The sequence below is a fragment of the Sander vitreus genome, chromosome 1, assembly GCF_031162955.1.
Source record: "Sander vitreus isolate 19-12246 chromosome 1, sanVit1, whole genome shotgun sequence".
Classification (NCBI taxonomy): domain Eukaryota; kingdom Metazoa; phylum Chordata; class Actinopteri; order Perciformes; family Percidae; genus Sander; species Sander vitreus.
The window spans coordinates 2,677,501-2,692,865 of NC_135855.1; the positions used below are offsets into that span (position 1 = coordinate 2,677,501).

Sequence of the window (15,365 nt, forward strand, 5' to 3'; positions counted from 1 at the left end):
CATTTTGCTGTTCTGAGCAGGAAAGTAAACTGAGCCCAAACCCCAAGCCGATGGAACAATTTTCGTTCTTGTTTTTGTTTTGTACAGATACAATTTCAACTGGCGGGAGAAAGAATGAGACCAATATTTGACGAGTTGCTTGGTTTGTGAGCAGTTGTCCATTTGTTTGAACTCAGGCATTAGCAGAGGATGAGCTCCCCGCCACTCCATTAGGCTTTCCCCTGATAGAGTAACACCATTTTAGCCCCCTGTTTACTTAATATGCAGGATCCGGCCCCGTCTATTTGCTTCTAATCAACTGATAAGACGCAAGGCCTTTTCTACGGCCCCTGGAGGATGAAAACCAAACTCCTAATGGTCATTAGTAGCAATTATGTTCTGTAACTGGCACACCCCTCTCTGCTTTTGCTGCGTCGGCTGCTTAGACGCATGTGGATCTGATGTAGATGCGAGGCGATCCTGAACGCAGATCCGGAGCCTTTCAGGATCCACTTTCATACGCCGAGGCTGACCACGGCTGCCATTTGATGACGGACACATTTAGTTTCCTGTCTGATTGCCTGCTGCGATTGGGATTAAGTTGCTATTTGTGTACACATTATTCAGTGTGTGTGTGTGTGGTTGTGTGTGTGTGTTTCCTCTATTTGAAAGCATGGCGACAGTGTGTCAATAGCTGCATGACTCGAAACACGTCTCTACTCTCCTCCACTCTAAAAGCATCATTAACACAGCACTCTGACTTTACCGTGATTGTGGCGTTGTCAAAGGCATCTTGAGGTCTCTACATGAAGCTACAATGTGTCCATCGCAGCATGCAGCAGCACCGCCCAATTAGCTAACTCAGCTCCTTTGCTTCAGGATTCGGGAGACTTGCGATTTTTATGCTAAACCACCAAGATCAAACGGCCTCTGCCCTAATCCCCGGAGTCGAACCTGGGGAGTGTGATCCTTATCGACAAACGCAGAGCTGGTGCAGAGTAGGATCCCATTACGTATGCACAGGCACACTTCTGACATGCTTTTTTCCCTCCACGCCGGTGATGCAACAAAGGCAGGAATCCCGCTCCTGTTTTTGCATTGTAGATGTTCTCACACATATTGTGCGGTATTTGTTGTAGTAATACAGCGCACTGAGGTATCTGTTCAGTTAAATCCCTCCATCCTTTTTTCAATCCCTCCATTCCTTTTTTCAATCTCTGTGTAACGTAGCTATATGATCTATTTATGAATCACCTTAGATCATTTCTAAGGAGCTCCTGGAGATGAAAAACTGGATAATACATGGAATACATAAATAGAAGCAACATGACCCATTGTCTTTAGCAGGTGTGTGTGTGTGTGTGTGTGTGTGTGTGTGTGAGCAGTAGCAGCAGATGCTTTAACGACTAGTGATGTAGGATTCAGCTGTGTAAACAGGACAGTACAAAGATGTGCTGTTTGGTTTTTTATGATGTCTGCATTTTAGAACAAAAAAAACCAATATCATATATATTATTAATATTGTTATTATCTTAGCAACATTTCACATTTACAAAAGTAAATTCCCTAACAGAAAACCTCTATTTAAAGTTCTTATGAATGAAATGCAACAATACATACAAACTATTCAGCACTCTACAAACCCTAAAGCCTTAAAGACTCTTGGTATATGTGGATTTCTAAATTGCATGAACTTTTGAAATTTCTGTTATATTTTTTCTTTTCTCTTTTTTTCATAATTTATTTACCCCTTAACCCCTGGTACCCCTGGTATGCATGTATTTGTCATTTGTCATTGTACTTGTCTCTCAATAAAAAATGAAAAAAGAGAGAGAAAAGCCTCTCTCACACACACACACACACACACACACACACACACACACACACACACACACACACACACACACACACTCAGCGGTGACTAGGAAAGCCATTGTCAGAAAACTAATAAAGAGGCATCGTGTTGATGCGGTGCAGTAATTACACATCCCAGGATATCAGCACGGTATTTACAAAAAAACACTGGGCATCAACAAAGAAGAAAAGGTCATCAAGGCAGATATGACATTAGCATTTTGACTGCACACACATTGTGTGGACACATGGGTGCACGCACACACACACACACACACACACACACACAAACCAACACACAGGTACACCAGACACACCGAAAAGATAATGTCATGTTTTCTTATCTGGCCACTCAATGAGACACAATGTGTGTGTTTGTGTTTGCATGTGCATCTGTGTGAATGTGCCGGTGTGTTACTGTGTGCACAGAGAGACACTGATAAACATTCCATATCTTGGCAAGTGGTGATCCAAGCGGGCGCCGGCTGTAAACACTGGGAGTGCTGCACAGATTGAGATGGAGGAAAATGAGGACCTGTGTGACTGCTTCCATCCAGATGGAGGCTACAATGGTGTTGGGGTTGGCCCAGGTCGTTTCCCCCGGTGACAAACCATTGAAAGATCTGTGGAGCTATTAAAATATTGCTGCCTCACCACAGCTGCTCCTCGTCTTCATCAGCTAACAGCAGCAATGCGTCATGACGCAGAAAAGAAACACAGAAAGTAACATAAAAGGGCACCGTGCCATTTGGCAGTGTTCCCTTTTCTTAGAGGCGAGGAGAGTCATCTCGGGAGACTCGGAGGGGGTTCCCCCTCCAAGGCACAGCACTCCTCGTTTTTTGTGAAATTTAAAGTATCTTTCTTGTTCTCACTGTTTAGTACTGAAAGAGAATTCCCTCAAAGGATAATATTGTTGACAATGTTGTATTTTTGGATTTTCAGTTTAATGCATTACTTAACTGACATTCTTAATGGCACCAGTGAATAGCAAATCAAGCTATTATTTGATCGTAACTGTCATTCAGCACTATTTATTGTATATTAAGACAAACAATACTACCCCATAACAACATGAATTAATAAAGGCAGCACAGTGGTGCTGCATGCATGTTAACAGGTGAACTAGAAATTCTAAATTGCCTGTAGGTGTGAATGTGAGTGTGAATGTGTGCTGAGCCCTGTGATAGATTGGCAGCCTTTGAAGGTGTACCCCGCCTCATGCCCAGTGCATGCTGGGATAGGTGCCAGCCTCCTGTAACCCTGAGCAGGATAAGCTTATGGATAGCTCTGATTATGACAAAGTTGTTCATGTGTTTACATATAATTATTACATTGATTTATAGTCACAGTAGAAGTTGTAGAATACATATATGCAGTGATGTATCTCTTTAGTGGGTTGATTGAGTAAGAGTAGTAGGTTGAGGAATGGAAAGGGAATGGGGGAAATTAAGTTATCTTGTGTTTTTTTTCTGTCTTTGTTGTAATTCTGTATTTTTGTACCAAATGTTCTATATAACGATGTATTTAATGTAATCTTACTTTCACTTTCCTACAAAAAGTCTGTACAATAATAACAAAAAAAATTTAAGTGAAATTCTAATTCTTTTTTCGGTAACACTTTACTTGAAGGTATCGACATAATCGTGACATGACACTGTCATAACTATGACATGACACTGTTGTGAACGTGTCATAAACGTTATAACCAAGTCATAAACGTTTATGACTTCTGTCATTAAGTGTCATTCAGTTTTGGTCATGACACGTTGACATTGTTTGGGTTGTCTTGAATATGACAACTTGACATTAATCAAAGTGACATTACCAGAAGTTGTCTTTGTCATGACAAGTCGACAATAAATTTGTTTGGGATGTCTTTGTAATGACAACTTGACATTAGCCAGGAGGACATTACCAGAAGATGTATTTGTCATGACAACTTGACATTACATTTCTTTGGAGTGTCCTTATTAAGACAACTTGACATTAAACAGGATGACATGGTAATGTCATCCTCGTTAATGTCAAGTTGTCATTACAAAGACATCCCAAACAAATTGAATGTCAACTTGTCATGACCAAGACAACTTCTGATCATGTCACTTTGATTAATGTCAAGTTGTCATAATCAAGAAGTTTATGACTTGTTTATAACGTTTATGACAGTGTCATGTCATAGTTATGACAGTGTCATGTCACGATTATGTCGATACCTTCAAGTAAAGTGTTACCCTTTTTTCTTGCACACACTGTATATTCTCTGTGACTTGACTTGTGTACTTATTTGGTCAAAACTGTAACTAAAGAAGAGGAAATTAAAGTTTTACAGTATATATTCTTCTGTGGTGGCAGAAAAAGTGCAATAGTCTTCTCCAGTGGGTGTGGATTTTTGTTTCTGACTGACTCACTGACTTCTCAGTACTGTAATTTGATTGGTGCAAATTCTGTGGGGTGAGCAGTAAAAATAATTTCTTATCACTTTACTGTAATTCCAGTTGCCACACATACAGTTAAACAGCTCGTCGGCTGACATGGTTAGCCGTTGCTCGGCCCCATGTGTACTCTGAGCACTCTGTACGTTACTGCGTATAATACTTCAATCACTGAATAACATGCAGAGTGCTGAGGTTACAGGACAACTCATCGCTGTGTTCAGTCAAAAGAAACAGCTAACACTAGCTAAACCCCAGCCACTGCATAATGTGGGATGAACACAACACTAATGCAACTAAAAATTGCGCACTTCTGTACTTACACTTGCTATTTTAAGTACATAGTGCACTACTACTCGCACCCAACGGTCGCCATCTTTGCTAAGGAGCAGAAGCTACGGGACCAGCAACGTATTTTCCAACTAGTGAATGCGACGGCGAGGAAGCTGCAGCGGTTATTATTGAAACGACAAAACACAAACTATACAAATGTAATTTATACATGTTTTTTTTTTTTTTCGATAAGTACCACTATACTGCTGTCAGTTAGTGAGATAACAAGCCAGTCCCTCCAGAAAAACGTGATTATGCGATCGCATAATTCAATGCATAATCAGCCAAAGTCTGCATATTTATGCGGGGGGAGAACTGCACTTTCGCCGCATAAATTGCCGATTTCCGCGCAAAATATGCGGGGCTTGCATGATTTCATAATCCCCGGATTTTCGTTGCAAAAAAGTCCCATATATCTTAGCAGAAAGTTGAAAAATGTTGCGTTTACTTCACACAATTTTCCCCTGTTGCCATGGGAACGTAAGTGATTTAATTACGCGACGTGAACATCATCGAAAAGCTGCAAACCCCGCGATGAAGCCACGATGAAACCGCAGTTTTTGCAAGTTCCCGCTTTTTTAAGAAAACGTGCCGCATAATCAAGGATTTCTGCCCGCAACAATTACAAAAAAACTCTGCATTTTTCTGGAAGGACTGACAAACCAGGTGGACGACAATGGGCAGTAATGCTCCGCCTGGCTGCAATTCATCATTAAACAGGAGTGGTATTTTCCGGCCAGTGAATATTGGTCGTGTGCAATTTCAGACAACGCAACCCTATTTCAATGTACGCACTACACAAGTGAGTAAATTGTGTACACCGTGTAGTACATGTAAGCATGTACTACATATAAGCATGTGTTCATATAACATGTTTGCAAGCTAGGCTTCCACTTTGTAAAGGCAAGCTAGTTTGTTACTTTTCTGATTTGACCCTATTTTGAAAAACTGAAACATATGCATCATAGTTTTTACATTTCCTTACACAATAAGTGCAATCCAAACTTCAGTTCAACTTCCTCGTTTATATTTCTTAATATACGCACTCCAAAGGGGTTAATTTTGAGGTTGTCAGCGCGTCATAAGCAATCAACCTCCACCGCCCTACCACATTCAAACACTTTGATAACTTAACTAAATGTTCACACTCCTCCAACATTACACCAGTCCGGTCTTTCATCAAACTCATCTGCGATGATGTTACACTAATTGGATGTTCTATTATTCATAATAGCAGAAGTTTTTCTTGGATCTCTGCCTTTCATTAAAAACACAATAGAGAAGACCGGGTGTTAGCAAAGATTTGTTAATATTTCATCAGATAGACGGTGCATGTCCAATCCACAAGCACAACAACAGTCAGTTAGGATAGAGGTAATTAGCCAGACTTCGATAACAGACGGCCTCTACCCTCTAAAAGCTTTTCACATGTTTCTGGCATTCTCTAGTCACTGTCCCTCAACACCTCATTTCGTTGCCATCGAGAGAGATGGAGCAGCTGAGAGAGACGACGTAACATGCAGTGTTCCTCTTTGTGCACGCGGCACTGGCAGACAAAGCACATACACCCAGGAATCTTTGAGAACAATTTTAACATCCAGTACACTCGGCCCTGATTCCCATTAAGCATTTATGATTCATCTGGATTTTATATTATAACGTTGTTAATTTTTCATGCATCTACTCCCCCCTTCACTTCCCATCCCTTTTTCTGATCCGACAGAAAAAAAAGAAGAATTAATCAAACATTGGAGGAGGAAAGAAAAAAAAACATCCAAAGTGTTACTTTCACACACAAACAAAGAAGTGTGTGTTTCCATCATCACCACCTGCTTGTTACATCCAGGGTGTTTTTTTTATTATTACCTTGAAGTCAGTTCATTTCTACGGTTCAGGCTAGATGTATCACATGCACCTTGGAAACACAAACAGCAGGAAGGGGCATTATTAGAGGGATACAGGTGTCTTCACAGGTAGAGTGGAAGTACGGTTGGAGAATAAAGTATGGGGGGGGGGGGGGTGTGCTGCCCTTTTACATTCCCACCTCTCCTCCCGTGGCTATTATTTCAGCTATCTTTTTGTTCTTTCTGCAGAAGGGATCATTAAACCGAAATAATTCATTTGTGAGAAAGGTCAAAGCCACAGTCTGTTGGCACCCAGATACCAGAGTTAGGAGCGTTTGCAGGGAGGGAAGTATGTGTGTGTGTGTGTGTGTGTGTGTGTGTGTGTTTGTTTTTTTTATTGTCCCGTCAGTGATTGAGGTGAGCCACCTCCTGCCTTCCACTCAGCAGTGATAATAATCATCATCTTTAATACCTGTTATAGGTGAAGACACCGATCTTCAAGTAAATGTCACATCCACTGTTTACTGAGGCCGCTTTGTTGTTATTATGTTCTATGAGGCGGGTGAGGAAGGAGCTGGGGAAGGAGTGAGGAGGGAAAGTAAAGAGGCGGAGGAAGAACGTTAAGGACTGTCATCTTTTAAGTGCCAGAAATAGGCACTCATCCCGCCGATCCAAAACTCCCTCCCCATTGTCTCTGCTGCTCCAGCCCACGTGTGCTCCCAGCTAACCGTGAAGCAAAAATGCACATCCAGTTGCACAATAACAACATCCATTCTTAACAAGATTACTCCGGCAGTCCCAGTTTGGCTGATGGGACGTGTATGGGAGCAGAGGCGCAGGGATAAGCCGCCTGCATCCGCCTGCAGCATTTCACATACGCTGGGCTCTATCCATAGGAGAGGAGCTGCCTGGGGACTGGAGCCAAACATTGAGCCCACAAGAGCACACTGGCACAGGGAGCAGGAATCTTTAGCTCCTACCGCTGCTGCTGCTGCTGCTGCAGTGGCTTATGCCCACAACTACTGTGTCAGAGGCAAGGGCCAATTAGCAGGTTTCAGATAATCATAATCTTTTGATTTGAATAATCAGATTTGAATAATTGTAACCTCATTTACTGCTACTGATGCTTGGCCAATGTTTTGACTGGAAAACACAGCACAGATTCATAAGTAAGCAGAATGTCCAACATCTCGCTCTCTAATGCTGCCTTAATTTAGTCGCCTATTGCCGCCTGTTTTCAATGCACACAGGCCGGTGATTTGTTTAACAAATCAGCAATCATTTAAATGTCAGCGCAAGCAAAGGCCAAGTGGCTTAAGCCTATTAAATTGCAAATGTATCTCTTGATGCTTTGAGAATGATATAATTCAAACAAAGCTAAATCCCCTATTTTGAAAAGAAACCAGACTAATTTAGCCAAAGCGACACACAAGCCAAGTGTTTGAGGTGAACCACTTTACTTCCTATAAATTAGTTAGAGCAAAGTTCAAGGCGGAGTGCCAGATGATTTAGCCTTCTAAGCGCTCCACCTCCGCACAGCCATCCCAGGCCAAGCTCGGTGAGCCAGGGAGTGTGAGGGAGGCAGGAGGAGAGGAGAGGGGAGGGAGAGCCGTTAAAAGCGGGCTGTGGTGGGGGATTGTTGGACTTAATTAGAAGAGAGGGCTTTTCTGGATTTCCACTGGAAGAGTTTGACACCGTTGACTGACAAACACTGACATGGGAGAGAGCTAATCGCGGCGACGCAGTCCAAGGTGAAACCATAAAGGGGCCATTTGCTATGAATTAGCACTGCTGTAGAAGCTGAGGAAAGCGGCCCCCGCGTGAGCTACTCACCGTACAACATGGATTTAATCACGCTGAGCCACAGATGTGAGTGATAGCAGCGAGCTTGTTATTTTGCTCAGGGACTCTGAAGCCATGTGAATGGATGTGCTTTCCTGTTAAATTATAATTGCAGCTGATGCATGTACACAAGAGAGAGACGCGTCATGTGCCTCCTTGTGATACACTGAACTGAAACATGATTTCAGCTCCCTTATGGCAATGCAGTATGTGAGTTAATGCACAGCAGTCAGTCGGCACATGTGAGAGGAGAGACAGGGTACTGTGAGCTGTGTATGCTCCATGGTTATCCGTGTGGGTGTGTTTAGAAAGACATGACGAGGGAAAAAGAATGAGTGATAATTCAAAAATGACACATTATGCCATTGGTACAATTTAAACATAATCTACAGCAATTTCAGTAACGCTTTGTTTGAAAGGGTGTGCATAAGACTGACATGACCCATGGCATGAACATGAAGCAGTCTTTATGATTGTTGTTGTGTCATTCGGTAAATTATGACACTTTTAATGCAAAGTTAGCATTGTTTGAGATGTTTGTGTTATGACAACTTGACATTAAGCAAGGCAATATAACCTGTCAATGTCTTTGTAATGACACATGTACATTAATCTAGACTACATATCCCGTCATGAATATGTCATAGCAGGCCGAATTATCAAACTTTAAGAAATCATTACACGGTGAGACCATTATACTTGTGACATGAATATTTTTCCTTGACCTCAAGTAAGGTGAAACAATCTGGACTTGTCGTAAAGATGTCATAAAGGTTGATTACAATTGAGACTTGTCGTAAAGATGTCATAAAGTTTGATTACAATTGAGACTTGTCGTAAAGATTTCATGAAGTTTGATTACACTGTCAAATGCTTTTATAACATGAATTATTCCCTTGACCACAAGAAAAGCGATGAGACGAATGACACTTAATGACAACAGTCATAAACATTCACAAAGACTCATTCATGTTCATGAGAGGTGTTCATGAGATGGTTATGACAGTCATGTCAGTCATATGCACACCCCTTTGAATAAAGTGTTACCGCACTTTCTATTAAATGAGCACTGACAGGCTGGTAAAACGACTCGGCAATAACATTTAAGATGCAGGCAATGGCGAATGGTTTGCTTCAAAAAGTAATAATGCCAGTGAGGATGAGGTCAACAGTAAATTGGAAATACCACAGAATTCAGACTGCAGTGTCTTCTCAAAACACATAGAGATCAGTTTAGAGAGAAATCTTTCATGACTATGACTCTGCTGACACCCCAGCAAATGTTTGCAAAGATACAACATCTATGAAGCTTCATGGACATGTATTTGCTGGAGCACATATAACCCTTATGTCTAAATATACTCCATCCAAGCCTTTGTCTGCTCATCTCATTTTAGTCCATAACACTCCTGAATGGACTACTGTACGACACACACATGCACATGCACATACACAGCTTGTTAATGGGAACCAGGATGACGACACAAAGCCATAGACAACCTGTCAAGCTTTTCGAGGGCAGCACTAATGTGATCCCACAGCTCTATCAGAGCCACCGCTGGGCCCAGTGTTTTATTACAGACCGGGAGGGACAGACAGTGGGAGAGATTGGAATGGAAGAGGGAGACTGTGACCATGGCCCATTGATATAATGGCCCTGCCGGCATTAGTGATAAACTGTACAGGTGAGCCTGAGGGAAAGAGAGGAGCGCCTTCACAGAGCAGGCAAAGGAGGTAGAGGGATGTTAGCATGTTTTTTCTTCTAAATTACACAAGAGGAGGGGATGGAGATCTAAGGACTGAGAGACAGAGGAGCTGCTGCTAGACTGCAGCTCAATATGGGTCTTTGTGGTGCTGCCTGGAGAGAGATTACAGAGCTGTATTCCAGGGGCTGTTGTGGGTGTGAGAACCCAAATGGAATGAAATGAAGTCCAACAAATATGGATTTAATGACAGCTTTTTTGGATTCAATCTTCTCACTATGGCACTGGAACCTGTGTCTAATTTGGGCTATATTTCAGAATGTATTATATCCGAGCCAATGCTTATAATTTATGTGTCGTAATGGCTATCAATCACTGGCAATAATTCGGCTAATATTCTCGTTAACTCCCACTCCTCATCCATCAATCAAAGGCAGAGCCAGATATGCGCTCAATTGTTGGAGGCGGGGTAAATGCAGATTAAGGTGGGGGATCCTCGCTGATCAGAGGCCGCATTGGCACGACACGGTCAAGAAAGCCGGGCGTTTGGCAGCTGCATTCAGGACTCAATCTTGCTTTAGCTTTGCCTCGCTGCCTCGCAATGCCAAAGCCAAACACTTGGAGAAATTCTACCAATGTCATTGTACCACACCCCATCGGCCCTGGAGGCAAGCTTACTTGGGCTCAAGAGTCAGTCTCTCCATAATCACCCCGTCACAGAGAAGGAGAGAGGTGGGGGACAGAGAGAGCGAGAGAGAGGTAATCCAGCGGAGCAGAAGTAGCTCGCATCAGTATTTATAGACATCTTGTTCTGGCAGTCCAAAGTGCAGAGAGCAACAAAAGCTACAAAAAGTTCTGAATTGAATTTGGGGGAAAAACATCCCGGATAAAGATGGTTTACAGAAAAGTTACTGCAATCTTAACTTATATCATGGTGAACAGATACACTATTCAGTAAATAAATCAATGAATCAATCAATAAATATTGAGGGCACCTTATGAACCGTATGAACCAATGACTCCAAGCTGTGTTCTCTTGTCAGTTTCACCTGAAAGCACCTCGAAAGGGGAAAACAAGAAAGACGGATTCAAATATTTCAGACAAGTCACTACTTGAAAAAGGTCTTCAATTTTTAGGGCAATGCAAACCTCACTTACATTACACAATAACTCCTCTGCTTCAAGCTAAACACCCTGCAGACTTCCATTACACCTCCAATCTGATGCTACTGTGGCCCTTCTTGTTGGGAATCCTGTCAAACAGCGTGTTTGGAAGAATGAAGCTTGTGTTTCATTCTCACAGCACACACACACACACACACACACACACACACACACACACACACACACATGCACAAAGGTATTTTTTTCCTTCCCGACATATCAGTTTCCTTTGCTGAATCAATAATCAAAGCCGCTGTCAGTCCTTGCAATCTTGCAGTTCAACCTGAATTGATTAATACTAATGGTTGATTATCAGTTCTCTTTGTGCGAAAACACATATACGATGCTGTGGTAGATAAAAGCGTTGGACAATGGGATGAGGGATCAGTCAATTTACCACATCTGTGCTACTATTCAGCAGACTGGACTGGCCATCATTATCAATCCTAACACAGCATATGCTAAATGATCACGCGGGAAGTGAAGGAGTCGAGAAAAGTTAACGCCGTTAGATATCCCGGCGCTAACTGCCATCAATCTGCCTCACACTACAAAGAAAATAATTCAGATTTCTCTTTCGTGCAAACACAGCAATTTGTCTGCTCTTTGTCTTTATGTTCTAAGGCAATGTTTTGTCTTTAATGGCCTGCTGTAAATGAGCTGCTTCTTTGTTTGTTTGAATAATTGAAATGGCTTTGATCAAAGAGGCCAAATGGTGGGGAAACATGGCTGAGATTGCATTAGGGTTCGGATAGGCCTCATGCCAAAGTGAAGAAAGGTTGTCAACAAGAGTACAATAACCTTATACACTAAATAACTGCCATTTTATTTTAAAACCCAGGCTACACTTTCCCAGCATGGCTGTGCAATGGTAAATCAAGAGCTGCTTTACCTAAAAGTACCCTCTGCTTGCCTTCCAATGGCCTACATGAGAGTCTCCCACTCGTCGTCGACAATGAGCAATCACACGTCCCCAAGCTCAGTCCGAGTGTGAGTGATGCGTTCGAGCCTATCTACCTTAACACTCCTTTTGCGTACTTCTATTCCTAATGACGGGTTATTTCTGAACCGTTCCTGGCTCCTGATGAGTAATCCTAAAATCCCTTCCAACACCGTGTTCGTTTTAAGCTACAGCCGAGCAACAAGCTTTCACAGCTGTCTCCCCTGCTTCACTTTAACAGGTACTGCATGTCTGCTCCCCGACGCCAACGGGACTGACGGGGGCTGACGAACACGGAGCTCAGTGAATCACAATGTCAAGAAAAACGACGCGCTGGAGACGAACAGCAAAAGGGAAGGGTGCTGTCACGCCTTGTGGCCGTCCTTCTCACTCTCCCACACCTCCGCCTCCTCTTACCCTCCTCCCCTGCCTTTTTTTATGCTAATCGTCTCCGCTGAGAGCGAACACCGAGAATAACACACCGTTAAAAATCGATGGCACAATCTCACTCTATCCCTCTCGCAAAACACCATCTCTCACTCTCCTTCCCCTGTGTCGGTGTAGTTGAGGGGAGCCTGGTCGCAGACACAAGATTGGGGATGCACGTGTAATTAAACCTCAGAGCGCACCGGCAATAAAAAAACATGGGATGGAAAGAGTCCAATCTTTGGCCCTGGACTTCCTTGATAATAGGCCCACAACCGCAGACACAGGCGGTATCACATGCAGTGGAAGGAAATTGTGCAGAGTACACAGAGAGCCGTGTGACCCATTTGAATCACACCTCCCGCCCATTTGATTCATTTTTTAATTAAGCGTGAGAAACACAGAGAAAGGGAAAGAAAAGGAGACTGAGAGGGAGAGAGAGATTTATGGTCTTAAACCAATACAGTGCCATCTTGGTTTAACATAGAACTTATCTTAGCTCTGCCAGGCATAGTCATGAGCACTTAACCTTGCAGTGAACGCAACCCATCATCATCATCATCATCATCATCATCATCATCATCACCTTGCAAAAAGGCAAGCAAAGTTCTTCTTTATCCAGAGCAGCCCCCCTGCCCAACCCCGCGCCCATTCCCTGCATGTCCTTCAACAGGGAGAGGCCTATACCTATGACAAACCTATGCTACAGTCACGTTTGTTACAAAGCCTTAACCGAGGCCTTGAGAGAAAACATCCTTCACAACCGGGAACACACCTTGATTTTGTGTCACCAATCCTCTGTTGACAATGCGAAGAGCATTTCACCCTCGCAGGCACACAGTCTGATATACAACGTGTGTGTGAGCTTGAAATTATGAATCTCTTATCAACGTTTGTCGTCATTAAGTGTTATATTTTTTTAAAGAAACATTTTCAGGTAAAACAGCCACACATACTGAATATATCTAGTTGATATGTGAAATCCTTGATACTCAGTATGTCACCGCTGAGATCTAACCTTTAAATTCCAGTCTCACGGACGGCCACTGTGGCCCCGGAGTGTGCACTTGTTTGTTTCAGCATTCTGATGAGCAGCCATCGTGGAATCCAACAGAGGCTGCCTAATTGACTCGCGTGAAAAATTAATGCATCACTTAACAGCATTTCTGTGTTCGTACGGTATTTAGAAAACACAGGTGCAAATCCCACATGGTGGCGAATTGTTAATTGATGCAGCCATATGACAATGCTCGGGATAAAATAAGTAAAAAAAACAAGAGGAAGTGAAGTTGAAAGTATTTACTTGGATCACAAGTGGCTTATTTTTTTCTTGTGCAACAGCAGCTTTTTGCTTCAGTGCTGTCAGCTCTGAGAAGGTTGAAAAAACATATATAGCAATGCACTACAATGGCAATATGTCATAAACATGAAAGGCATACCCACCAATTATCAAATATTAGGCACCGCAACACTGTTTGCACAAGCTATTACTGAACAAGATCAAATATGCTCGATGGCCTGCATTCCTGTCCGTGCCAGAGTGGCTGGGTGATATTCTGGGGGAGGGAAGCAAGCGTTGGCTGCCAGGCTGACTCTCCCCAGGTGAGTCCCAGCAATGAGCTGTGAACAAGCTGCTTTGGCCGGGCTGGCCAGCAGCCTTCCCTTCCCTCCCCTGAAAACCCGCCTGACACTTCCACACAGGCCAGGGAGCAGGTGGCCCAGAGCCGCAGGATTAGCCTGCAGTTCTGTTCATTATAGAATGGAAAAACTAACCATAACTAAAAAAATAAATAAACTCTCTTATGTAATGCACGATTCCAATTTAATCAGGTCTTCACAGGAAGAAATGGATGTGGGCGGAAATGGGGAATTAAAATAAAAAGAATAAAAAAAAATAAAAAAACTTTCTCGTGCATGTGTATATTTTGTGTGGAAATAGCAAGTGTGTTAAAAAAGCAGGGAAGAAACAATCTGTGACTGCTGCACAGTATCTCGGATTTCAAGGACATCCAACACAGCATAAAATGTTGCCACCATTATTTGATGAGAGTTTAATTATTTTCCAAAAGCATTTTGTCAGCCCTCTTCCTCCCTGCCTCTACCCATCCCTCTCTCTTGTCCCCATATCTCTGCTTCCCCTTGACAACCAAAACCCTCCCGCTGCCCATGGGAAGGAAAAAAAAATACGGAGGGAGCATTCAAATGGCCGAATTAATGTTTCCACACGATAAGCGAGCTTAATATAATGCTGACAATCACAGCACTCACCCTGCCAACTAGAATTGGATCGGGTCCAGAAAATTCTTCCAGCACAAACATTTGATTCCAAACCCATCCTCTCTTGGCGCGGCTCAGTAATCTTTGTCCTTCGCCAGGACCGCTCGCCACCGATGCGGACCCACCAGTTTGTGTACTTTTGGACTGGCCTATGATAGGAGTCGCAGACATGCACGGAACACAAGTAATCCACACCAGCAGCAAGGACATCCACAGATCCATCAGCATCTCCTTGGACCGCTTTGGCATCCTTTCGTTGTGTTTTTGTTTTGTTTGATCGTTTTACGAGTCTCTTCTCTCTCGGCCTCTCGTTTCCAGCGCCTCTCTCTTCAGATCAACAGCTCCTTCTTAGATAACAAGAAAAGGTTACTTGTGTCCTCTTTGAACGGCGGAGCTTGCATTCATGGCGTGATAAAGGTCACTTGCATGGCTTGGCATGCCTCCATAGCAGTTGGTGAGGGAGTGAGGAGCCCAGCACAGCATCCATTTGGCGTTATTCGGAGGGGGAGACCTAGAAGGGAGCAATCACAGTTGTTTGTTAGTTGTCTTTTTAGTCTTGGGAGGAGTTGTC

The 15,365-nt window shown here is 43.0% G+C and overlaps 1 protein-coding gene across 2 annotated transcripts in view; it reads right to left on the reverse strand.

The window, feature by feature from the left end:
• Nucleotides 1-15,043, reverse strand: part of cdh8 (cadherin 8) — a 109,483-nt gene extending 94,440 nt beyond the window's left edge. For both annotated transcript variants that reach the window (XM_078256547.1, XM_078256539.1), the window contains exon 1: nucleotides 14,786-15,043. In XM_078256547.1, the coding sequence (XP_078112673.1) occupies nucleotides 14,786-15,043 (258 nt within the window). The remainder of the gene's footprint in view (nucleotides 1-14,785) is intronic.
• Nucleotides 15,044-15,365: the final 322 nt, after the last annotated feature.